Here is a 25,695-nt window from a genome sequence, read left to right on the forward strand (position 1 = left end):
CATTAGTTTGGAGTATGTCCCCCTTTGCAGTGTGGAGAATTGGAGATGCCTGAAGTGCAGCAGTGTTCTGTTGTGGTGAGGATATTTTAGATGCTCATTTTAATTGTGAGGCCTGTTGAAACCTGCTGTTTAAATGTCCTTAGTTGAACCTGTCAGAGGCAATGTCACCAGACAGGAAGATCAGGCATGCAGGTTAATACTGATGTTTATCTGCATTACCAGGACAAAAGTCATCAGACTTTCTGCATAATTTATTCTCACACTATTGTTTTTACCTGTGACTCCTGACACAGTGCTGGGGGTGTGTCCTTCAGGTGCCTCTGTAACGTAGGCTATAAAGCATCCTCGTAGGAAGCGCAGAAATGTGTGTGAACTTTATTGCGCTTTTTCAGCTGAGCGAGGAAACTTTCTGGTAGGTTGTTTTGCTTAAATTTTTGTAAATATAAGTTCTAAAATTTTTATGTCTTAAATATAAATACTATATTTATTTAATATAAATATAAATAAGTAATTTACTGATATTAGCTGAATATTAATATAGAGTACAATTAACATTAAACCCATTTTAAACTAATTATTATAACTGATTAATTATTTTGATGCACAGACGATAACATTTACGTCAGTTTATATATATATATATATATATATTTAGATATATATTTAATAATTCTATTAATTTCATATAATTCATAATTTTATATTTAGATAAATACATAACTCATGTGCTACCTTATTGCAATGTAGATGGATTAGCAAGTGCGTTTATATTAGGTAAACTAACATTACCTATTTTTTATGTAGCTCTAATCAGTACAGTAATAATGCATAATATATAATAAATATGGCACATACGCATACTAGTCTTATGTTAAATTGCACTAGCGACTTACTATTATAAATTAATTTAGATTTACCTTTAATCTAGTCTGGAAAAGTGCATCCACATGCTTGTAGTTAGTTTTTTTATGTGCAAAAAATATAATATTTAATAAAATCCTATCATTGTTTGTATGTTTATCAAAAATTAAGAAGTCCTTAAATCTTGCAATACTAAAGCCCCTAGGGTGCCTTGTGGAATGCATGTATTAAAGTCTATTTAAACAGTAAGATGTTTTTATTTTGGAAAATAAATAAATAAAGGGTCTGTGATGCAGGAGGACAGTATGGATTTGGTGTAGCAATTTTTTTTAATATGACCAACAGTATTTTACCATATCTTTACAGGATTAACGTAAATGCAAATTAATCCTGATGACCATTAAGTGCTGACTAACACCCAGAGTGATTAGCCCCACCTTTCTCATGCTGGGTTGCACCCATTACCTCTAAACTCCTGTTTTGAACAGTCCTGCAAATGTGCTCTTTATCTTTACATGTAGAAATATTACAGTACTAAAGTATTTTATTACACTATACAGTGTAAATATAAGGTTTTTTTTTTATCTCTGTACTTAAATATTGAGCAACATTTAATTTAACCACTGTACACAATACAGTGAGAGTACTAAATTAAGGTTATGCCATGTATTTGAGAAACATTGTTCCAGTGGTATTAGTATAGTAATGTATGTTTAAATTCACAGTTCATTAAACCGTATAAACATTCTGTAAAATTATAGAAAATGTCAAAACATTCACACAATATTTTACAGGGATTTCACAAGAGCGTGTGTTACAGTGAATGCAAAGTACCCTGTGAAATTATGTCAAAATGTCAAAAAAGTGAAAAAAAGAAAAGAAACTGGAATTACAAGGTTTTTAAGTGACAGCAATAAATACTAAGAAGTTGTCAATAATAGAACAGAACCACTCAGTGATTGACGTGTTGTAATTGTATATTTTAAAAAAATGCCTACTTGAGTTAATGTGTAAATGTGGTGTAACTTTTTAAATCTAGGAATAATTACCTGGATCTGAGTTTTCCTTCTTGAAGAACAGCAAACTGAGTGAGAATGAGGGAAGAACTGGGGAACAGTGGACTCCCTCCAGACCCCCAGGGTAAGTTCACCCCACCTCCATACCTCAGATAACTTCCCTGCTGAAGCTCCACCAGTTTGTCTGGTTTAAAGTGATGGGTCTTTTACACTGAATTATTCAGCTGACTTCACTAACTTTCTCTATTTCATCATGTGTTGGGTTATACTGTGTTTTTACCATTTTACTAACAGGTTACTATCTGCCTCATACTCCTGTAAAGTGTACAGTTGAACATCCATATAGCTGTAATTTAGTGCTTTTACATTATGATGCTGTTAAGTCACATTGTTCTTAATAATTGTAACTTTTCTATGACTGTGATTGTATTTATATGATATAGGAAATATCTCAAAATGTACACTTTATTGCGCATATAACAGCAACCTACAACATACAGTTACTAGAATAACAGAGGATTTTCAATAGGCAGATCGTCTTTCCCAGAGTTCCCTCTTGTTGCAGACCTCCTATACATGCCCCTGTATGGAGTTAAACACTTAACACTCAGCCAGTTAATCAGGAAGTGCTCATTTCTGGTGTTTAAATAGCTGTAAATGTAACATTGTTTAGTTGATTATGAGGATGGATTAAAAAAAATTATATTAATAAAGATTCACAAGTTGAGGCTGTTATTTTGCAGCAAAAAAGAATTTTACAAAACAGAGTAATTTTAGGAATTAAAGGATAATACAGTAAAAAATGGCTGTTAATTAAAAATGGATTTATAAGATATGAAATATTTTTTTAGGAATTAAAGAACAATACTGTTAAACTTGGCTGGTAACTAATTTTACAAAAAAGTTTTTTTTAGGAATAAAAGAATAATACTGTTAAACCTGGCTGCTAATTGTTCGTAAAGATATGTTGTTGTTTTTTTTTTTTGTTTTTTTTACAAAAAAAAAAGACAGTCGATTTTTAGCAAGAACAAACTGGGCTGTTAAACTAGAGTAAAAATGTGTTTCTACAAAATAGAGTAAAGGTTATTAATATCAGAATAATAGTGTTAAAACTGGCTGTTAATTTATAGTAACTTTTTTTTTTTTACGAAAGATAGAAAAAATTAGTACAGTTAACCCTGGCTGTTAAATTGCAGTAAAAATATACTGTATATATTTTTTTACAAAAAGGAAACATTTTTTCTAGGAATAACAAGACAATACTGTTAGACCTGCCTGTTCATTTTCAGTAAAAATGTTTTACTAAAGAGGGTCAATTTTTTTAGGCACAAACAATATTACTGTTTAAACTGGCTGTTAATTTAAAGTAAAAAATAATATCAGATTTTACAATGTAAATATCACACCTCTTTTATCCTCAGAGATGAATCCTGTGGGCCATCTCAATCTGGCGTTCACTCAGGATGAGAAAGCTCAGGAGAACGATAAATCTGAGAAGAAGCCAGACGACTCCAAATCAAAGGACAAGAAGTAAGTGATTGCTTATTTTCTGTTTTCTGTTGAAGCTGTTTGATCGCTGGTCTCCAGCTCTCCTGTTTCCTACGAGTCGTGTCGGAAACATAGTATTTATGAGATGAGTTCACATAAACGCCGTCACAAACTAGAATAGTATTTCTCATTTCCCAGTGTACAACTGAGATTTACATTGGCAGATGGGGTGTGTAAAAAAATCTGCTAATTTAACTGCAGCTAAAGTCAGTTTTTAATGGTTTGCTCTTATGCTATTTCTACTGGATTATAATGTCGCTCACACACTCTAATATTTTGTTGGACTGCCTTTAGCTTTGATTGCTGCACGCATTCACTGTGGCATTGTTTCAATAAGCTTCTTCAACGTCACAATATTTAATTCAATCCAGTGTTGCATTAATTTTTCACCAAGATCTTGCAGCAGCATTGATGATGGTAGAGTCTGACCACTGCACAAAGCAGCTCTTCTCCATCCAGCACATCCCAAAGATTCTCAATGAGGTTAAGATCTGGACTCTGTGGTGAACTCTCTCAATCCATGTGTGAAAATGATGATCTCATGCTTCCTGAATCACTCTTTCACAATTCCAGACCCATGGATCCTGATATTGTTATCTTGGAATATGGTCGTGCCATCAAGGAAAAAAAATCCATTGATGGAATAACCTGGTCTATATTCAGTATATTCAGGTAGTCAGCTGACCTCATTCTTTCAGCACAAACTGTTGCTGAATCTAAACCTGCAGACCAACTGCAGCATCAAACCCACATCATTTACTTACTTAAATCCAGGTGGCAGTGTATAAAAATGATATTAAACAAGAGTAAATGAGAAAGCGTTTTTGTCCGAAAAAACAACCGCTTGAACAGAAATCGTGAGCTTCCGATGTGAACTTGAAGGCATTTGAGCAGCTCAGGCTCTTATTAGCATTCCAACAACTTGTTAAGATAATTAATCAGATTTGAACGTGGAGATCTAGTTGAGAGACACAGAGTCATTTATTGCTAAATAATAAAGCTAGCACTGCACGTTACCAGTCGCTGTTTGATAATGGGTGCTTCGCTCTTGTTATTTAAGAAAGAAGAAAAAGAAGTCAGACAAGGAGAAGAAGGAGCCAGTGAAGGCAGTCGGGCTCTTCCAGCTGGTAAGGAAATGTTCTTCCTCTGCATATTTCTGCCAGGCTGGCCTCACGTGCAGCTCTCACGTAACCCGTATAGTTACATCATTACACAAATTACATAACTCAGGTTACATCTGAGTTACCACATCTGAGAGAAACAATAAACGCGGCTACTGTTCACCTCAGGAACAGCTCGAAATCACGTTTTTAATTTACCAAATAAAACAGCAAAAGCATAATCTAGAACAAACAGGATAACAGATTATTTTAAGATATATTATATTATAAGATATATTATTTTATGACCATTTACCAGTTACTCTTAATGATATGTAGGTGTGCTATTCCACAGAATGGGTGCCAATTCTGTCCCCAGCAAAATTACATGTATAAATGTGCACACAAAACAACTTTAAAATACATTTCATTATTAAGCATAGTGTCTTGTACATTGACCTAATAATACAAAGTAAGATATGTAATTAAAAACATAGAACACTAAAAAAAATAGTTTGTCCACACTCTCTATAAACTATAAACTGTACCAAGAAAAATAATTATTGAAATCCTTCAGAGATGTTTTTTTTTCATAATAAATGCATAATATTTAAGTTAAAATACACATTTTAGTTGTGTTCCTGGGTTTCACTCAGTCCTGTTACTGTAAAACATTACTCCATCTGAAACATTAAAACATTCTACAAGTCACATCTACAACAGGAAGTGACATCATTTTTTGGTTCTTCTTGTAAAAATGAAGTAAAGTTCCCTGATATTGAAAAGTACATGTTTTAAATAGTTAAATATGTGTTTTTAGATTCAGAGTTGAAAAAAGTATGGTTTAAAAAAAAAAGAGTTTTAAAAATATGTTACAACAAGCAAATGGCACCCATTCAGTGGAAAAGCCCATGTAATGATTGTTGTGTTGTGGAGATTTTAGAGAAAAAGGCACATTTGAATACCTGTCATATCTGTCATTAGTCTTTAAATAATAAACATCTTTATAATGATACTTTTGAGGTTTAATGTTGAGGAAGTGTATGTAAATCAGTGGTTCAGTTTTACTGGTGGTGCATTTCCAGTGCAGAGGTCCAGGTGTGGAGAGATGGGAATGCAGTGTTTTAGATTTTATCTCATTTTCTAGAAGAGGGGTGTGTACGATACAGCTGATTACCAGCAAATGAGAAACAGAGCGCTGTATTTTCTCTTCGCTAAAACTCAAATGATGGTTAAATGTGAAATATAAAAACTTTATGAATGGTTAAACTGTTTCATTAAAATCATGTTTCACAAAGCTTTAATTTAATTAGCTGAGCTGTAGGCTGGATTACACATATTTAGTTTGAGACCAAAGTTGCAGTAAAAATGAACTGTACTGTAAAAGAATCGTGTAAACCCCCGACTAACTTCCCTCATCATTGCAGTTTCGTTACGCCACCTGTCCAGAGGTGCTCCTGATGCTAATCGCTCTTGTGTGTTCTGCTATTCACGGAGCCGCCCTGCCAATCATGTGCATTGTGTTTGGGTCGATGACTGACAGCTTCGTGCAAAGTGGGCAACAGTTCAATTTCACAGGTATGCATTCCAGTTATGCACTTTTTTTTACTCATAAGTAGTTTGAGTGGACTTTTCTGATCAGTTTCACAAACTGATCAGAAAATATTTAGAATAACATACAGAAATGAGCATTTTATGTATCCAAATTTAAGCATTATGCTTCAACTGCTAATAAGGGTGCTGCATGTATGTATAGTCACTTAATACAGTGGTATGAAAAAGTTTGCGCACCCCTGATCATTTTTATGGTTTTCTTTATAAATCTTTGGTTGTTCGGATCAGCAATTTCAGTTAAATATATCATATAGCAGATGAACACAGTGATACTTGAGAAGTGAAATTAAATTTATAAGATCTACAGGAAGTGTGCAATAACAAGTTAACCAGTAAGTTTTTAGTCTAGACTTAAAGATTGAGACTGTGTCTGAGTTCCGAACATATTCGGGACTGCTGATGTCAGAGCTAGGGAGCTTTATAAGAGAAAGCTCTTCCTCCTGCAGAGCTCTTCTGAATTCCGGGAACTACTAGGAAGCCAGAATCGCGCTGGTTCATAACAGAAGATACTCAGGAGATCTCGCAAATACTCAGGAGTGTGTAAAAACCTCATTTTTGGTGTTTGACACCCCTAATGTCAAATGTGTGTTAGACAGTTAATTGAAGTGCAAAATCTCCTATTAATCTTCTAGCAAAAAATATTTATTCTCTATACAAAATAAGAACTATAGCCACAGAAGCTGCACTGCAAAATAGTTGAACCACATCATTATTATTGTCAATTATCAAGCAACATTATTATCTATATGTTGTTTCCTTGGCTTAAAAATTTTGAAACCGCTTTCAGAAAATGAAAGAAACAAAAAATACTCATTCAAACATAAAAAATATATTTATGAGTTATGAGTAAAATATATAATAAGTTAATAGCAGATCTAAAAAAAAGTTCAGGACAGTCTGGCATTTCTTTTATTTCTGTTTTTATTTAAAATGCCCACAAATGTTCTTCTACACTAGGTTAAAAAGTCTACTCAGACCCTTTCATACCTCTTCACCTTTTCACAGGAAACTACACCTTCAACATTTCAGCTTCAGGCTGTGTGACTTTCCCTGGAGTTGACATTGAAGGATCAATGACACTGTAAGTAGTTCTCTACAGACGTTTTTGCCACAGTTGGAACAAAGCCTAAAGTTGTCGCCAAATGTTGCCAAAAGTTTGTTGGAGATCATTTAAATCATATAATTTACAGCCAATTTACCGTAAAATTAATTTTGTTCCAACAGTGACAAAATACATCAACAGCATGGTTGGTCACTAATTACACATGTAACTGTTGTTCTATGCTGCCGGGTGACCACAAGAGTGCTGCCAGAGTGGTTACGCAGTGTATGCAAACCCATAATGTAGTATAAATAGAGACCTGAATACCAACAAAGTCAGTGTTTGACACCACTGTTCAGGGCATCTGCCTGAGTAAAGAACAGCTCTGGCATCATTCAGCATAGTAGAAGAAGAGTTACATCCATATCTAGTCAGGATGGCAGACTCACCACTTCTAGCTGCAAGACTAAGGGATTAGGTAGGCCAAAATGTAACGCCATCAAACAGACAGGTGGAGCTAATAGAAAGTGTATGAAGTTTACTGGCTGGTTTGTCAGTGACCACTGCCAACAAAAAGACTGTTATATGTAAGAACCATTTAAGTCTGCTTCAGGAAGGGGCTCTAATGTGAGACTACAAAGAGAGTACAGTATGTGATGCAGGTCTCCATAGTCTCCGCTAAGGACTATGCAACATTCAAGGGTATAAGTGCCGAAATCCCAATTTATGGAAGGTACAGATCAGTTTGTGTGCAGCCTGAGGGTCAACACTAATACTGCCATGGTGTGTAGAGATAGCCACAACATACACTTTAAAGGTTGGATGGAGACTTACCTTCATCCAATAGATGTTGCACAAAATTCAGTACCATGGGCAATCACAGCTGCGAGTAACAGAAAAGTAACGCAATAGTTCCTTTTACTGGTAACTAGCCACTTTTATTGTGGAGTAACTCAGTTACTTTTTTGTAGAAGTAACTAGTAACTATAACTAATTATTTTTTCAAAGTAACGTGCCCAACACTGTCTGAGACAGGAGAAAAGGATGCCTATTCAGGAGAGAGTGTAGGTAGGAACCACATGGTCTGGCATGCCACCATGGACCAACTAGCAACACTAGTGTGCAATTTCCAGAGGGGTGTGCGATGCAGAATGTTTAGTAACAGGGTAAAAATGAAGGAGGAAAATCCTAAATTAGGCTCCGTGCTAAGACATATGTACCTATGGCTCTCTTTTCTGTCCCTTGCTTCTCCCTCTTCAGCTTAAAGGGACCACCACTACAGATAATAAGTCACCCTGAGTGAGGACAGTTGGGAAATAGCCCACTTAAAGAGAAGGTGTGTTAGTCTTAGACTGCGGGAGGAAGAAGTCCCACTCTAAAAATTTATATTAAAAACCTTGGCCAGGTTGTCCAAACACAGTGTGCAAAGGAGTACAAAGGAGTAATTTGTCTGCAAAGATGTCTCTGGAATAGAACAGTGAGTGGAAGAGCCCGCTGCTTAAGAAAATGTTTAACCCCCCCAAAGCTAGTAACTAAACCCTCACAGAGAGCATGGGGGTCTTAGCTGAAAGAAGGCTAGATAGGCAGTATGGCTGCCATTAGCCTGTCATGGCTGAGGTTTGGCATGGTCTCCTATGCTGAAGAGTCGGTAGGTGAAACTTAGCCCACACAAGGGCCTAGTATAACTCTCAAGTGGCCACATTGAAAATGGTGCTGCCCTTATCTGTGGAAAACTCCATGAGAGAGGACACTGGAGGGCACCGGAACCTGCTACCCCTTCAATATTCTCCAGGGAAACTGAGGGAAGCAGTTTCAGCTCCTTGAGCTTGGTCTTAAGACTTGCTGGTGTTTCATTTCAGCAACTAGCCAGAGCTACTGTGACCCTTATGATTCAATGAAGGTAGACTACGCCACCTGGGGAGTTTCACCCCAGGAAATAAATATAAATAATACCCAAAGCACACAGGTGCATTCAGAGATACTCAGGAGACGTGAGATGAGGTTCAGCATACAATCTTTACTTATTCAGGTTTGAAATAGTAGATACATGAAATACATAAGAACACTTTATTAAGCAATTAAAGTTTAAAAAAAAAAAAAACAACTTTAAAAGTATACACTGAGCCTTGGGACAAAATGCGCTTAAAAAAAAGGATATTAGAGATACTGGCTGTTTGGAGTCTTAACATAGCATTATCATCTTTCTGTAGCTAACTGGTGCTGGACAACTCTTGTGCCCGGGCCCTCCCTCCCGAGGAGAAATACAACCTCTGCAAGCACACACAGAGTACTCACACACACCCACACACGTTGCAACACCTCAAACCAAGGGTGAGTCCAACACAGCAAACCAAGTGCAAAAGGAAAGATTTCCCAAGGAGGAGGTAACCAGTCGGCCCAAGGGGGACACCACGTTGTTCTACAAGAAAGAGAAACAGATTAGTAACAATAAATGTTATACTTATTAATTTTCCATTTAGTTTACGGCCAGTATCACTAACAAATAAACAGCCAGCTTCCTATAGGAGGGCCCAAAGAGGTCTGCCACCATTGACACAAGGTGGGGTCAAGTTAACAAAAATACAAATAACAAAATCAATTTCCAACAGAAACAAAAAAAAAGGAAAAAAAGAAAACAAAACAAAACAATCTTTTTAATACAAATAATAAACATCCAGAAACAAAAAGAACAAAGTAAATGAATAAATCTTAAATTAATTCAACCCCAACAAAACAGCATAGGCAAAACAGCAGAAGACTAGGGACTGCTCGGCTTGGTGCCACCTCAGCCTTCTCCGATGGCGACACTTCAGCTGAACACCTGATAAAAACACATTAATTAAAATAATTGCACTAGACAGATAGCTTGGGAGAGTTAGCTCTATAACTATCAAGCAAACAATACCTGTAGGCTTGAATTATCACTTGCTTGGGCTAGAATACATCCAGGGTTCCTGCTCCAATCTACAAATGAAATCCCAAATATATTTAAACAAAGCCTAAAATTCCCTCCAACCGGAAAATACTAAAAAAAAACTCCTACCTTACGTTGTTACGGTCAAAACACACCTGTTTTCCGGCACGCCAGAGCATACACCTAAATAAGAGGCATTTACCATAAATATCAGCCATATGGTTAAAACCCCACCTAGATAAGCGTTGCTGCACCCCAAATGCCTACCTTGCATCCAATACAGCTCCACATCCACACCAAGCTGCAGTTTTATGCGACGATGCCCAGAGTTAGCTGATGCTAACGGCTGACCGCTAACCGCGTTCACACCCGTTTTCCGGCACGCCAGAGCATACACCTAAAGAGGCATTTACCATAAATATCAGCCATAATATGGTTAAAACCCCACCTAGATAAGCGTTGCTGCACCCCAAATGCCTACCTTACATCCAATACAGCTCCGAATCCACACCAAGCTGCAGTTTTATGCGACGATGCTCAGAGCCGGCTGATGCTAACGGCTAACCGCATTCACACCCGTTTTCCGGCAGACCACCCCTGTATATCAAGGCGTTTGTGTTATTTTAGAGTGGATCAAAATCAACAAAAACCCCACTGCACAAAAGACACGTACCTTAGGAAACCACCCAGCAGCAAGTCCTGCAGTAACACGACCCAGCAACAAAGGAAACCACGAGCTCAACACAGCAGCATGCTATCCATGCTTTTATACTGAGCTAACTAGCATTTCTAGCACAACACAGAGGGGAGGGGAAGCCGCTGCTCCTCCACTACGGTGGCCATCCAAGCCCAAAATGGTTAACCCAGAGCCCAGTAACAGCTCTGGCTGTCACATATACCACCACATTTTGTGTCGGCGTCCCGTCGACAGAATACTGTTTACTAGTCCCAAGGTCTAAAATACGCTATAGCCATACTGCTTGAACCGGATACCAATGGTGCAGGGTCATCAGCTACTCTCACCATGGGTGTTGGCAGACGATGAGTGTTTCTATGCCGGCCTGCAGTCACTCTAGTTGTACGCCGAAGACTAACTAAATCCCTATCCCCAGTATCAACATCCGGAACAGAACTTGGTTCAGTGCTTAAGGGGGCATGAATGTCCTCAGGACTGATCACCTCCGGAGCAGCCACAGGTAAGGACCCCTGAGGTGGGGCTTCAGGAACCCCCAAGACCAACCATCGCCCCAACTCGTCCTCCCTCTGTTCTACCCCCTGTTCTAAACTTGGACATTCTGCTGGAGGGGTCGCTACTGACAACTTTTGTGGGACTAGCTTCATCATTACCCTGTGTACCTGCCGAACTTGCTCTAAATCTCGCACTGGAGCCACAGAGTACACTACACCCCCCGGTTCAGGTACCTTTAACACCTTGTGGACAACAGCGCTCCAGGCATCCTGGATTTTCTTGCGTCCACGCACTGAATGATCACGAAGGTAAACCAGCTGGCCTATCTGCAACGGATCAGCTAAAGAACCCTGATCATGCCGCTCCTTTCGCCGTTGTGCTGCCACCTGTAACCTCTCCCTTGCCCCTTTAAAAGCAACCTGGAGACGCCGCTGATGTTCCTGGACCCAGTCACAAACGGTTCTGCCCTCAGTCTCCTGAACCCTACCCAACAAAAAATCTACTGGGAGTTGAGGTTCCTGCCCAAACAGCAGAAAGTGAGGCGATTCCCCTGTCGACTGATGGATGGAAGAATTATAATTAAAAACCAACTGGGGCAGGTAGTCTGGCCAATGGTTCTTCTGTTCCTGAGACAATGTACGCAGCAGGTTATGCATGGTTCGATTAAATCTCTCGCACTGGCCGTTACCTTGAGGGTGGTATGGGGTGGTCCGTGTTTTCTGGATGCCATACAAGTCACAAAGCTGGCGAACCAGGGAACTCTCGAAGCTTGCACCACAGTCTGAATGTAACCGTGCCGGGACACCATATCGATAAAACCAATGCTGAACTAGTGCCTTGGCCACTGTAGAAGCCCTTTGATCTCGAGTAGGGATTACCTGAGTGAATTTAGAGAACACGTCAGTTATTACCAGAACTTGTTCCGTGCCATCTCTAGCAGGCTCTAGAAAAGAAAAGTCTATAGCCACTACCTCATTAGGTCTTGAGGCCAAAAGATGCCCCATAGGGGCACGCAAACGTGGCTGAGGGGGTTTAGCCAGGGTACACCTCACACATTGCTGACACCACTGCTCAATATCGTTAGTCATCCCAGGCCAATAACACCGTTCCCTTATCAATGCTATGGTACGCTCTATACCCTGATGGCCGTGATGGTCATGCAGTTGCCGCAAAACTTCCTCCTGCAAACACTCTGGAAGCAATAACTGCAATACTTCCTCCCCCCCATCTGGCTTCAGAATTCTACGGTATAGTAGCCCCTTATGCACCACAATTCTATCCCATTGGCGCAAGAACCCTTGGGTCCGAATGGGTAGGTCTACCCTCACACTTCGCCCCGGGAGTCTGCCTGCCTGCCAGAAAGAAATAAAACCTTGAATGCCTGGGTCAGCTTCCTGTAGAGCCCTCAATTCGTCCTGATTATGGGAAGGAAAAGCAGAGATGGAACACTGAGCTACCGGTGGTACAGGGGCGCCTTCCCTGGCTTGCTGCTGCAAAATAAGAGGCAAAGTCACACCCCCCATAGCAGAATTGTGCAAATCTTCGGGAACGCACATTCTCTGTCGTGATAGGGAATCAGCATTTTTATTTGTGCGGCCCGACCGATAGCGGACAGTGTAATGGAATGCTGACAACTGGGAAACCCAGCGCTGCTCAGTAGCACCCAATTTAGCGGTACTTAAATGGCTCAAGGGGTTGTTGTCTGTCCAGACAATACACTCCTGGCCCCACAGATACTCCCGGAATTTTTCTGTCATAGCCCACTTCAAACCCAGAAACTCCAGCTTCATGGAGCTATACAACTTCTCATTAGGGTTGAGACTACGGCTTGCGTAAGCAACAGGACGCACCCGACCATCCTGCTCCTGGGAAAGTACAGCTCCCAAGCCTTGGTGACTAGCATCAACCTCTAAAATAAATGGGAGAGCAAAGTTAGCAAAAGCAAGTGTAGGTGCATCCACAAGCCTATGCTTAAGTGCCTGAAAACTGGTTTCACACTGTTCTGACCATAATTCTAATAATGGGGGCCCACGGCCTTTGCGAGCCTTTGTCCCACCTGCCTCAGCTACCAACTGATGCAACGGAGCAGCCAACTTCGCAAACCCTTCGATAAAACGACGATAGTAACTAGCAAAGCCAAGGAATGACCGTAGCTCAGAAACTATGGTTGGACGAGGCCAATTAGAGACAGCAGATACCTTCTCTGGGTCTGTGGATACCCCCTTGTCAGATACAAGATGACCCAAATAACGAACCTGGCGACGAAAGAAACAGCACTTCTCCAACTTAGCCTTTAGCCCAGCTTGTCCTAGTCGATTCAACACCAACTCCAAGCGGCTCAAGTGCTGATCTAAGTCAGAAGAAAACACAATGATGTCATCAAGGTACAACAATAATGATTGGCAATTTTGATCCCCAAACATCCTCTCCATGAGCCTTTGAAAGGTACTAGGGGCGTTACATAACCCAAAAGGCATACGAGTAAAATGGAATAGACCGAAGGGAGTACAAAAAGCAGTCTTTGGGCGGTCACTCTCTGTAACTGGAATCTGATTGTACCCGCAAGCCAGGTCCATTGTTGAAAACCACTGGGCCCCTGACAGTGCATCCAAGGTCTCCTCTATCCTAGGGAGTGGGAATGCATCCTTTCTAGTCTTGGCATTAAGCTGACGGTAATCGACGCACATACGAAGGGTGCCATCTTTCTTTTTCACCAGAACAATGGGTGAGGCATATGGGCTACAGCTTTCCTGAATTACCTGGTTATCCAGGAGTTGGTGAATATGAGCTTTAACCGCATCATAGTCTGAGGGGGGAATACGCCTGTACCTCTGTCTTACCGGTACATCATCTAACAAAGGGATGTCATGAGAAATTAAGTTTGTACACCCAATATCTCCCTCAAATGATGAGAATACAGCAGAATGTTTATAAAGCAGGGACCGAACCTTCTCTTGGTCTACTTGGGACAGAACAGACAGATCTAATGCCCCAATCTGCTCCAAAACTGAACTGGGCTGGGCTACCTGGGTCTGAACCCGGGCAACCACCGAAGGCTGACTCACCTCTTCTGTAACTCCATCAGGCAGACTCACAACCTGCACGCTGGTCAATACTCCTAAGGGACAATGTGGAGGTAAAGCAACACTAACACAACCCACATTTACCACTGGCACATATACAGTCCCTCGAACCACCTTGACTAGCGAAACAGCAACCAACAGTCCGTCAGGCAAAACACCCACTGTGTCAGAAGGTTCAATTAGCACCCCATTAGCATGCTCACTGAGCTGGCTAGAACACGTAGCCGCAATCATTTTAAATGTACCAGCAGGTATCCGAATAGGTCTCCCACCCCTAACTTTAGCAACCCCTGTTAAGCTAGAAGGCTCGTCTAAACCCTGGTGACAGTACTGCAGGGCTTGCTGCCAGGGTGGTGACGCATGTACCACTGGAGGAAGATCAAACAACGCAGGGCCATGTTGGCCAAACAGCTCCCGATAACACTCTCTAATTACATTCATCCCCAGCACGCCTGGAACTACAGTGGAGGTACTTTGCCCCGGAAGGTCCTTAACTACCAACCAGCCACGATTCGGAATCGACTTGCCAAGTAGCTCTACCGTTAGTTCAACATAGCCCACATAAGGTATAGCCAACCCATTAGCAGCACGGAGCTGCAGCCACCGGCAAGATTGCAAGTCACCCTGAATGTGTTGACGGAAGAAACTTTCCGCTATAGTCGAAACCATAGACCCAGTATCAAGCAGGCAATTAACCACCACTCCCCCCAACCGAATAGCTACCTTTGGGCACTGGCCAACTAACAATGAAACAGTTGACGGATTCACAAAACTCTTATGGGTAGAGCCAATACTGTCCCCGTCCAATGCGTGGCTCTGCACAATGGTGGGAACTAGTTTTCCGACGGCTGAGTGTTAGCACCCATTCGACTATGAGGGGCAGCTGCTACTGGACGTACAGGGACCCTTTCATTTTCACAATCCCTCGCATAGTGTCCGGGTTTTTGGCACCGTCTACAAATTATGTTAGACCGACTTGGACCAAAAACCTGAGGTGAAGCATGAAATTTAGCAATGCTCTGTGTTAGCTGATTAATCTGCTCTTGTTGTTTAAGTAACATCGCCCTGAGTTCTGTCATCTCTAGAGATGTAGAATTACCCACAGAAGATTGAGCTGCATATGGCTCCCTAGACATGTGCATAGCACACACAGAGGGGACAGAATAACTCCTACCTCGACCGGGATCATCTGGCCTACTCTCACGCTCCCATTGAATCGCTGCTGCACGCACCTGTAACATGGACAACTCTGGTGTCTGACGGATCAACTGCTTCAGTTCCCTGCGGAGAGCAGAATCTTGAACATTCTCTACAAATTGATCACGAACCAAGACATCAGCATTAGGCACTACATGTGAGGCACACTGCTTTATTTTATCCATAAGTGCTAACAGAGCATGTGAGTACTCCTGTAATGACTCTCCTTCAAGTTGTTTACGACAAAAAAAGTTCTCCTGCAAAGCAACATATGACTTCGAACAACCATATAACTCTTGAAGAATAGACAAAATTTTCTGTGGATCCTCCCTTTGCATTCTAGGTCTATACCGTATTTCGTCCTTAGCTTCCCCATCCAAATGATCCATCATAAAATAAGCCTGGTCAAGGGGTGCCAAGTGGCGTGCCCGGATGCTAGCTTCTACTTCTTCTCTCCACTCCTCTATACTTATCCCAGACCTACCTCTGAACACTGGGCATTTACGTTCACGGGGGATGTACAAGAGCCTGTCCACTGGAGCCCGATAACTCACAGCCTCTGGATGTCCATCAATACCACTAGGGCCTGGTTGGGGCTGAGATACACGCTCTTGTAAAAGACGCTCATTATCTGCCTGGAGCTGTCTCACCAGGTCTCTCATTTCCTGGAGCTCGTTGGCCATGATAAAAGGGAAATAAGAAAAAAAGAGAAAACAAAAGGGGTAAATTAAACTGTTCCCTGTGGGCACCCAACTAAAATTTGGGGACCAACACGCCAACTGCTGTTTTGCCTTTAATACTAAAACACACAATTATATCACTATTACCAAAATCTGAACCTCAAAACACGTCTCAAATTCTCACGATCCTGCCGACTACGCCACAAATGTGGCCCTTATGATTCAATGAAGGTAGACTACGCCACCTGGGGAGTTTCACCCCAGGAAATAAATATAAATAATACCCAAAGCACACAGGTGCATTCAGAGATACTCAGGAGACGTGAGATGAGGTTCAGCATACAATCTTTACTTATTCAGGTTTGAAATAGTAGATACATGAAATACATAAGAACACTTTATTAAGCAATTAAAGTTTTTTAAAAAAAAAAACAACTTTAAAAGTATACACTGAGCCTTGGGACAAAATGCGCTTAAAAAAAAGGATATTAGAGATACTGGCTGTTTGGAGTCTTAACATAGCATTATCATCTTTCTGTAGCTAACTGGTGCTGGACAACTCTTGTGCCCGGGCCCTCCCTCCCGAGGAGAAATACAACCTCTGCAAGCACACACAGAGTACTCACACACACCCACACACGTCGCAACACCTCAAACCAAGGGTGAGTCCAACACAGCAAACCAAGTGCAAAAGGAAAGATTTCCCAAGGAGGAGGTAACCAGTCGGCCCAAGGGGGACACCACGTGCACCAAGTTGTTCTACAAGAAAGAGAAACAGATTAGTAACAATAAATGTTATACTTATTAATTTTCCATTTAGTTTACGGCCAGTATCACTAACAAATAAACAGCCAGCTTCCTATAGGAGGGCCCAAAGAGGTCTGCCACCATTGACACAAGGTGGGGTCAAGTTAACAAAAATACAAATAACAAAATCAATTTCCAACAGAAACAAAAAAAAAGGAAAAAAAGAAAAGAAAACAAAACAATCTTTTTAATACAAATAATAAACATCCAGAAACAAAAAGAACAAAATAAATGAATAAATCTTAAATTAATTCAACCCCAACAAAACAGCATAGGCAAAACAGCAGAAGACTAGGGACTGCTCGGCTTGGTGCCACCTCAGCCTTCTCCGATGGCGACACTTCAGCTGAACACCTGATAAAAACACATTAATTAAAATAATTGCACTAGACAGATAGCTTGGGAGAGTTAGCTCTATAACTATCAAGCAAACAATACCTGTAGGCTTGAATTATCACTTGCTTGGGCTAGAATACATCCAGGGTTCCTGCTCCAATCTACAAATGAAATCCCAAATATATTTAAACAAAGCCTAAAATTCCCTCCAACCGGAAAATACTAAAAAAAACTCCTACCTTACGTTGTTACGGTCAAAACACACCTGTTTTCCGGCACGCCAGAGCATACACCTAAATAAGAGGCATTTACCATAAATATCAGCCATATGGTTAAAACCCCACCTAGATAAGCGTTGCTGCACCCCAAATGCCTACCTTGCATCCAATACAGCTCCACATCCACACCAAGCTGCAGTTTTATGCGACGATGCCCAGAGTTAGCTGATGCTAACGGCTGACCGCTAACCGCGTTCACACCCGTTTTCCGGCACGCCAGAGCATACACCTAAAGAGGCATTTACCATAAATATCAGCCATAATATGGTTAAAACCCCACCTAGATAAGCGTTGCTGCACCCCAAATGCCTACCTTACATCCAATACAGCTCCGAATCCACACCAAGCTGCAGTTTTATGCGACGATGCTCAGAGCCGGCTGATGCTAACGGCTAACCGCTAACCGCATTCACACCCGTTTTCCGGCAGACCACCCCTGTATATCAAGGCGTTTGTGTTATTTTAGAGTGGATCAAAATCAACAAAAACCCCACTGCACAAAAGACACGTACCTTAGGAAACCACCCAGCAGCAAGTCCTGCAGTAACACGACCCAGCAACAAAGGAAACCACGAGCTCAACACAGCAGCATGCTATCCATGCTTTTATACTGAGCTAACTAGCATTTCTAGCACAACACAGAGGGGAGGGGAAGCCGCTGCTCCTCCACTACGGTGGCCATCCAAGCCCAAAATGGTTAACCCAGAGCCCAGTAACAGCTCTGGCTGTCACACTACCACGCAGCAAGATAAGGTCAAAACCTAGGCAAAATGCACAGGGTGTCCATCATTTAATTTAATTCCAAGGGGTCAGGCATAAAAAGTTATAAATACCTCAGTTACTCAGTGCTTTCTATGCTGCTGAGCTTCTTTGGTGTTTGGGTCAGCGAGCGGGGAGTGTTGGGTAGTGTTGGGTAGCATGGTCTGCATCCAATCCCTAACTGTTCTGGTGGTCATGAGGCATGAAAGAGAACAGTAATAAAAATAAAAAAGAGGCTAACATTTTCTTTTCTTCCTCTTAATTCCCAAAGGAATTCTTACTACTTTGTTGGGATAGGAGCTGGGGTGTTGCTCCTCGGAACGTTCCAGGTCATGCTGTTCCTACTCACTGCAACCAGGCAGACCAAACGAATCCGGGAGAAGTACTTCCATGCTGTCCTGCACCAACAAATGGCATGGTTTGATACACATCCCATCGGAGAACTCAACACTCGACTCACAGAGTACGTTGATTATAAGTAGACCTGCTCCTTAGATTCAGCATTTGTTTCTATTCTGCTTAACATATTAAACAATTATTATTCTTGTTTTTATCCCAACAGTGACATAAACACAATCAACGATGGTCTGGGAGACAAGATCTGCATATTTGTCCAGTTCTTCTGCAGGTTTCTTGCTGGTATAATCATCGGGTTTATCTATGGCTGGAAGCTAACGCTGGTCATTATGTCAGTCAGTCCACTGCTGGCAGGTTCAGCTGCTGTGTGGTCTAAAGTACGTACAGCTCTGTTCATATTTTGGAAGAATGTCAATTTTGATATTACAATAACAGAGTAACTCTGAGATAACTATGAAACGTGGCATACAATAATGTTGGTTATATTGCATTTATTCCACAGATTCTTGCAACTCTTACCGGTAAGGAACTGTCAGCCTATGCTAAAGCTGGAGCAGTAGCCGAGGAGATACTTGTGGCCATCAGGACTGTCGTGGCCTTTAATGGGCAACAGAAAGCTCTTGAAAAGTGAGCATCTGCTAAATATTCTTCTCTGTTTTTCATTTAGAAAAACTAGGAATTGAACCTTATCGATCCCTTGCTGCTCTTTACATAAGACATTTACGTAACACTGCCCTGACCAGTTTGTTGTTAACAAGATTTTAGGTAAAGATATCTGTGTGTATTTCAGGTACGAAAAGAATTTGGAGGATGCAAAGAACTTTGGAGTGAAGAAAGCTATCACAACAAATGTGTCTATGGGCATAACACAGTTCTTCATATTTGGAACTTATGCCTTGGCCTTTTGGTATGGCACCAAACTGTCTGTGGATGAACCAGAAAATTACAGCATTGGGAAGGTCATCACTGTAAGTCTGGAGTGTGTCATTTCTGTTTTTTCATTTATAATCTCTCTCAAAAGTGAGTAGACCCCTTACATTTCTGAAAATGTATGTTTTTTATATACTTTTTCATGGGTCAATGTAATAAAAATGAAACTTGGATATAAATTAGAGTATACAGTGTACAGCTTTTATTGCAGTGTAGAATTACAGTATTTTGATATAAACTCCCTACACAGCCATTAATGACTGTGCTGGTAATAGCTAGCTGATGTATAAAATAGACTGCAAACAGTTTGCTGTCCAAGAACATGGATTACTTCAACCATGTCTTGTGGTCCGAGATATACTTGTTTGGCTCAGATGATGTCCAGCCTGTGTGGGGGCACCCACGTGAGGATTACCAGCACTGGTAACAACCTCAAACACAGCGAACTGGAACCCAAAAAGATGATTGCCTGCTGAGGAAGTTGAAGGTTAAGGTGATGGACTGATCAAGTATGTCTCCAGATGTAATCCCAATTGAGTACCTGTGGGGCATCCACAAACCTCAGGTGTTATTTTCAGAAGACAGTAAATCTATATTGTTATTCAAGCTATTCACCAACTATTCTAAGATATATCCAAGTTTCATTTCTATAGAGTTGTCTGATGGAAAGATTAAAAAAATGCAGAAATTTGAGAGGTGTATTCACTTTTGGGACATACTTTAATACTAAACTAGCTTTCTCATCTTTCTGCATCACTGAGATCCTTATTTTAAATGTTGCTTCCATCCACAGGTCTTCTTCTCAGTGATGATCGGAGCGTTCTCTTTAGGTCAAGGAGCTCCCAATCTGGAGAGTGTTGCTAAGGCCCGCGGTGCTGCATATTCTATCTACAACACCATCGACATGGTATTATATTACAGCATTAAACATAACTCGATCTGTTTGAGTAAGGACATATTAAGAACATAATGTCTGAACAACTGTTTTTGTCTCCCAGCCTCGTCCCATTGACAGCAGTTCAAAGGAGGGTCACAAACCAGACAGTGTGAGAGGAGACATTGAATTCAAGAACATACATTTCAGCTACCCTTCCAGAAAGGATGTGAAGGTAAACTACATTTCAAGCAGGTTTTGCTTACCAAAATCCAGCAGTGTTTTATACCATATATATATAATATACTGTCCTGTTTTAGATCCTTCAGGGGATGAGTCTGAAAGTGCCCCATGGGAAGACGATTGCACTGGTAGGGGCTAGCGGTTGTGGGAAGAGCACTACCATTCAGCTGCTACAAAGGTTTTATGATCCAGATGCAGGAGAGGTAATTATGGGAAAGTCGGTATCACGCTTCATAACTGGACCTACTATATGCCAAGCATTTCCTGATGAGTGTGTCTGTGCTTGCAGGTGACCCTGGATGGTCGAGATATCCGGTCTCTGAATGTACGATGGCTGAGGGAGAACATGGGCATTGTGAGCCAAGAGCCTGTTCTCTTTGGCACGACCATTGCTGAGAACATCCGCTACGGCCGTGAGGACGCTACTGACCAGGATATTGACCGGGCCGTGAGAGAGGCCAACGCCTACGAGTTCATCTCCAAACTACCAGATGTAAGATGCTCTATACTGATAGACTTTTATAATATTTGTTCTTCAATTAGAACAGCAAATGAATGTTGGACCTGTTTCTCTGAGGTAGGGGCTGAACACCATGGTGGGAGAAAGGGGAGCTCAGCTGAGTGGTGGGCAGAAGCAGAGGATTGCTATCGCTCGTGCTCTGGTCAAGAACCCCAAAATTCTCCTGCTGGATGAAGCCACTTCAGCCTTGGACACACAGAGTGAGGCCATCGTGCAGGCTGCCTTAGATAAGGTACAATTGTTCTTCTTTCTAGAGAGTCAAGGGAATTTTCCAAATGCTACATCAATTAAACTGTAGCTCATTAAACCATTCTGCCACACTTCCTGGGGGTTACAGTTAGACTGACCCCTTGATGAGGCAAATTCTAAACCATGAACAGAACTAATCCAGAGTGTCTTTCTGCAGGCACGAGCAGGTCGCACCACTATAGTGATTGCCCACCGGCTTTCCACCATTCGCACTGCTGATGTGATTGCTGGCTTTAAGGAAGGTGAAGTGGTGGAACAGGGATCTCATAGAGAACTCATGAACAAGAAAGGAGTCTACTACTCTCTCGTCATGCAACAGGTAAAAATCAAGCAGTTATCTAATTATACCACCTCAATTCAAGGGCATAACATAAACAGTGGTTAATATGGGACATATATAGTTCCATCTTAGTATTTAAAGTGGAATGTGTCACTATCCTATGTTACATAGACTAGAGGAGGAACTGGTGACGATGATTATGAAGAAGATGATGACAGTTTTTCAGAAGGGGAAACAAGTCAAGAATCTTCTGACACTGACCATCATGATGACTTGATGGAAGTGAAAATCGAAAACGGTGGTTTTGAGAGAAACTCAATAAGGCGCAGTGTGCCTCTTCAAAGGAAATCATCAAAAAGGAAATCAGGGAAGAAGAAAAATTCTAAGAAGGACAAAAAGTCCAAATCTAAAAAAGACAAGAAGGTATACTGAGTTTTTTTTAAACCATCAATGTGTTTTGTATGGTTTAATTCTAAGGTCTACGCTTTTATTATTGGCTTTCTCTTTGTTAGAATGAGGAAAAAGTTCCAGAGATCCCTTTCGGCAGGATCCTGGCTCTAAACAAGCCTGAGTGGCCCTATGTGATGGTGGGAACTCTGGCCAGCCTTGTGGGAGGAGCTGTCTACCCCTGTGTGGGCATCCTCTTTGCCAAAATCATTGGTGTGAGTAGATGTCCTTCTTTGTGTTTGCCAGTTGACAGACAAATCCCACATTTGTATGTGATTTCAAGCTGTCTCTCTAACAGAAGTTGGTTTTGTATAGGTGTTTGCTGAAACTGACCCTGAAGTGAAGCGACAGAAAACTATGATGTTCTCTCTTCTGTTTCTCCTTGTTGGAGCTGTGGCATTCATCACCTACTTCTTCCAGGTACACCTTATGACTTATAGACTTCAGACTTTTCATTGGAACTAAACATTCCATTTTCGGTTCAGTGATTTATGAATTACAGTTTACATGTTTTTTCTTTAAACCAGGGATACATGTTTGGGAAGTCTGGGGAGATTCTGACCATGAGGTTAAGGAGTCAAGCCTTCAAAGCCATTCTGAGACAGGTACAGTTACATTGTCCTATCCCGTCTTAATTGAGAGTGGTTGTATAAAAATTGTACTCTTTTAACCACTGATGGATGACGTAAACCTTCTCTGTCTTTGTAGGACATCAGCTGGTTTGATGATCACAACAATGCAGTGGGAGTCCTGACTACTAAATTAGCCACAGATGCATCACTTGTTAAAGGGGTGAGTCATCATTGCTAGGCTGGCATTACTTTTGTGAACTCTTTTATGGTTTAAGAACCTGACATATGTTCTGTGAGACTTCTCATTATCTTTATCCACAATTATGTCCTGAATTCAAGTAAACTGATAAGTTATTGTATGTTTTTCCTTCCAGGCAGCAGGATCTAGAATAGGTCTGGCAACCAGCTCAGTGTGTGCCCTGGGCATCTCAGTGATTATAGCCTTTTGCTTTAGCTGGCAGCTCACACTTCTTATCCTTGCCTGTGTTCCCTTCCTTACTGGAGCCAACTTCATCCAAATGAGAGCTATGCAAGGCCACGCCTCCAAAGACCAGAGTGCCCTGGAAACTTCAGGCAAGGTGTGTAGTTTTGTTTGAGTGGCTACTAAGGTGAATAAAATCAAACTATCTGTTACCAAGTTCTAACACCACTTGACTGGCACAATGTCTGCAGATATCCACAGAAACTGTTGAGAACTTCAAGACTGTGGTGGCATTAACAAAAGAAGACGTCTTCTTCCGCAAGTTCAATGACAGCCTCGCAGAACCATACAAGTAAATCAAAGTCTTAGGAATAGGACTCATTCACCTAATGCATATGTGTTTAACTTTTTAAACTGGAGCATGAATTAAACAGTAATTGAATCATGTATTTTTTAGGTCTGCCTTGTGTAAAGCTCCTATCTATGGGATCACCTTTGCCCTTGCTCAAGCAATCCCCTACTTGGTCAATGCCGCAGTCTTCCGATTTGGAGCCTGGCTCATTGCACACTGCCACACTCAGTATGAGAATGTTTTCCTGTAAGTACAATCTGGAATCTTGGAATCTCTATGAAGTGAATTGTGTTGGCTTTTGAAAAAGACAATAATGCATTATTCTTCCATCAGGGTGTTTTCTGTGATCATCTTTGCTGCCATGAGTATTGGCCAATCCTCTTCATTCGCCCCAGACTTTGCCAAAGCCAAAGTGGCAGCTGGAAGGATCTTATCCCTGCTTGAAAAGACACCTGAGATTGACATCTATAGTGAAGCCGGTGATAAACCAGTGAGTGGTGACCTTTTTAGCTTGTCCCTAACTTCAGGAGGACCAAGATATGATAAAAGTTACAGAGGAATATTTGATGAGTCATGTTGATTATTTTCTTTTATTTTAGATGAATTTTAAGGGAGACATCGAGTTCCATGAGCTGCACTTCTCATATCCGACACGGCCAAACATTAAGATTCTGCAGGGTCTTAATGTGTCAGTGAGACAAGGACAGACATTGGCCCTGGTTGGAGGCAGTGGTTGTGGGAAGAGCACATCTATCCAGCTACTGGAACGCTTCTACAACCCTGCTGGAGGGCAAGTGGTGAGTTAGGTGCTCTAATGGCCGTTACATACAAATCTTAAAATACTGTTTTTTTAGTCTGTTCACTAAACTTAATCTTAATGTACCATAGATCAAATACATGAGTCTTGGTTTAGACTGGAGAAAGGCTTTATTGGTGCTCTTACTGTATGTTGCTCATGTATGTTGCTCTTACTTGCCTTGTTGCACATGGTTGTTCTTTCTCAGTTTGCTGATGGAATGGACACTCGAATGCTGAACCTCGCCTGGCTGCGCTCTCAGCTGGGCCTGGTGTCTCAGGAGCCCATCCTGTTTGATTGCACCATTACTGAGAATATCCAGTATGGAGACAACAGTCGAGTGGTCAGCCAGGAAGAGGTTGAGGAGGCTGCTAAAAACGCCAACATTCATGAGTTTATTCTGAACCTGCCTGAGGTAAAAGAGGGTTTCTTATTGTATGTTATTAATAAGTACATATCTTAAATATTATCTGCAGCTAACACCCATAATGGCATCTGCATGTTCTTTCAGAGATACAACACACGTGTGGGGGATAAAGGAACTCAGTTGTCTGGAGGGCAGAAACAGAGGATAGCCATTGCGCGAGCTCTGGTCCGCAACCCTAAAGTTCTGCTGCTGGATGAAGCAACGTCAGCCCTGGACACCGAGAGTGAGAAGGTTAGTGAGAGGCCTATAGAGTTAATCTTAGATAATGTTTTTTCACTTGTTCCTCCATCATTTCCTCTTAATCAAGTGTAGTTATGCAGGGGGTATGCACTGATGTCAGGTTTTTGCTGTAATTTTCCCCTTAGTCAAACTGAGTGGCAAAAAGTCTATAACATAGGGGTGACTGACAAACCATCAATCAATTAAGCAATTATATGCTCATATTATCAGTTAGAAGTTGGTTTCCTAACAAGTAAATGTTTAGAGTTCTTTGCCATGAGGTGCCATTTTTAATATCCAACAAGCTTCAAGCACCCGATACAGATATAGCTATACTCAAAGGTACAGGGCAGAGCTCCATTACTCCAGAGAACCTTGTATTTGACAGCACTAGCTACTGTCGCATTAGCTTAAGTTACTGTGGTGGAATTTCTAATGATGCTTACAGATAACTAGCTATGGTCACACTTTACCATTAATCTTAATCGTAAAGATTCCCTAATGTTAAAAAGCTATGGTAATGTTTTTTTTTTCAGGGTTGCTGTATAATGGTTGCTGTGCAATGAATTAATAATATTTGTGGG

The 25,695-nt window shown here is 41.1% G+C and overlaps 1 protein-coding gene and 1 long non-coding RNA gene across 7 annotated transcripts in view; one reads left to right on the plus strand and one right to left on the minus strand.

The window, feature by feature from the left end:
- The first annotated feature begins 307 nt into the window (after window positions 1-307).
- Window positions 308-25,695, plus strand: part of abcb5 (ATP-binding cassette, sub-family B (MDR/TAP), member 5) — a 151,307-nt gene continuing 125,919 nt past the window's right edge. The window contains exons 1-28 of one of the 6 annotated variants that reach the window (XM_022673981.2): window positions 310-412; window positions 1,901-2,001; window positions 3,299-3,407; window positions 4,486-4,552; window positions 5,953-6,103; window positions 7,145-7,220; window positions 18,696-18,887; window positions 18,987-19,158; window positions 19,284-19,408; window positions 19,572-19,749; window positions 20,505-20,618; window positions 20,710-20,820; window positions 20,906-21,031; window positions 21,118-21,321; window positions 21,410-21,580; window positions 21,755-21,916; window positions 22,049-22,300; window positions 22,390-22,539; window positions 22,640-22,744; window positions 22,852-22,929; window positions 23,033-23,116; window positions 23,271-23,474; window positions 23,569-23,669; window positions 23,775-23,915; window positions 24,003-24,159; window positions 24,269-24,466; window positions 24,674-24,880; window positions 24,977-25,123. In XM_022673981.2, the coding sequence (XP_022529702.2) occupies window positions 1,956-2,001; window positions 3,299-3,407; window positions 4,486-4,552; window positions 5,953-6,103; window positions 7,145-7,220; window positions 18,696-18,887; window positions 18,987-19,158; window positions 19,284-19,408; window positions 19,572-19,749; window positions 20,505-20,618; window positions 20,710-20,820; window positions 20,906-21,031; window positions 21,118-21,321; window positions 21,410-21,580; window positions 21,755-21,916; window positions 22,049-22,300; window positions 22,390-22,539; window positions 22,640-22,744; window positions 22,852-22,929; window positions 23,033-23,116; window positions 23,271-23,474; window positions 23,569-23,669; window positions 23,775-23,915; window positions 24,003-24,159; window positions 24,269-24,466; window positions 24,674-24,880; window positions 24,977-25,123 (3,828 nt within the window). In that variant the 5' untranslated portion in view covers window positions 310-412; window positions 1,901-1,955. Of the gene's footprint in view, window positions 413-1,900; window positions 2,002-3,298; window positions 3,408-4,485; window positions 4,553-5,952; window positions 6,104-7,144; window positions 7,221-18,695; window positions 18,888-18,986; window positions 19,159-19,283; window positions 19,409-19,571; window positions 19,750-20,504; window positions 20,619-20,709; window positions 20,821-20,905; window positions 21,032-21,117; window positions 21,322-21,409; window positions 21,581-21,754; window positions 21,917-22,048; window positions 22,301-22,389; window positions 22,540-22,639; window positions 22,745-22,851; window positions 22,930-23,032; window positions 23,117-23,270; window positions 23,475-23,568; window positions 23,670-23,774; window positions 23,916-24,002; window positions 24,160-24,268; window positions 24,467-24,673; window positions 24,881-24,976; window positions 25,124-25,695 lie in introns of all 6 variants that reach the window. The other 5 variants (XM_022673982.2, XM_022673983.2, XM_049480208.1 and 2 more) reach the window with 5 other exon arrangements.
- Window positions 10,133-17,702, minus strand: LOC125802368 (uncharacterized). The gene is made up of 2 exons (XR_007439420.1): window positions 17,611-17,702; window positions 10,133-10,206 (listed from the first exon to the last, which is right to left on the minus strand). It is a non-coding gene; the product is annotated as an uncharacterized LOC125802368 (long non-coding RNA).

The sequence above is a fragment of the Astyanax mexicanus genome, chromosome 6, assembly GCF_023375975.1.
Source record: "Astyanax mexicanus isolate ESR-SI-001 chromosome 6, AstMex3_surface, whole genome shotgun sequence".
Taxonomy (NCBI): Eukaryota; Metazoa; Chordata; class Actinopteri; order Characiformes; family Acestrorhamphidae; genus Astyanax; species Astyanax mexicanus.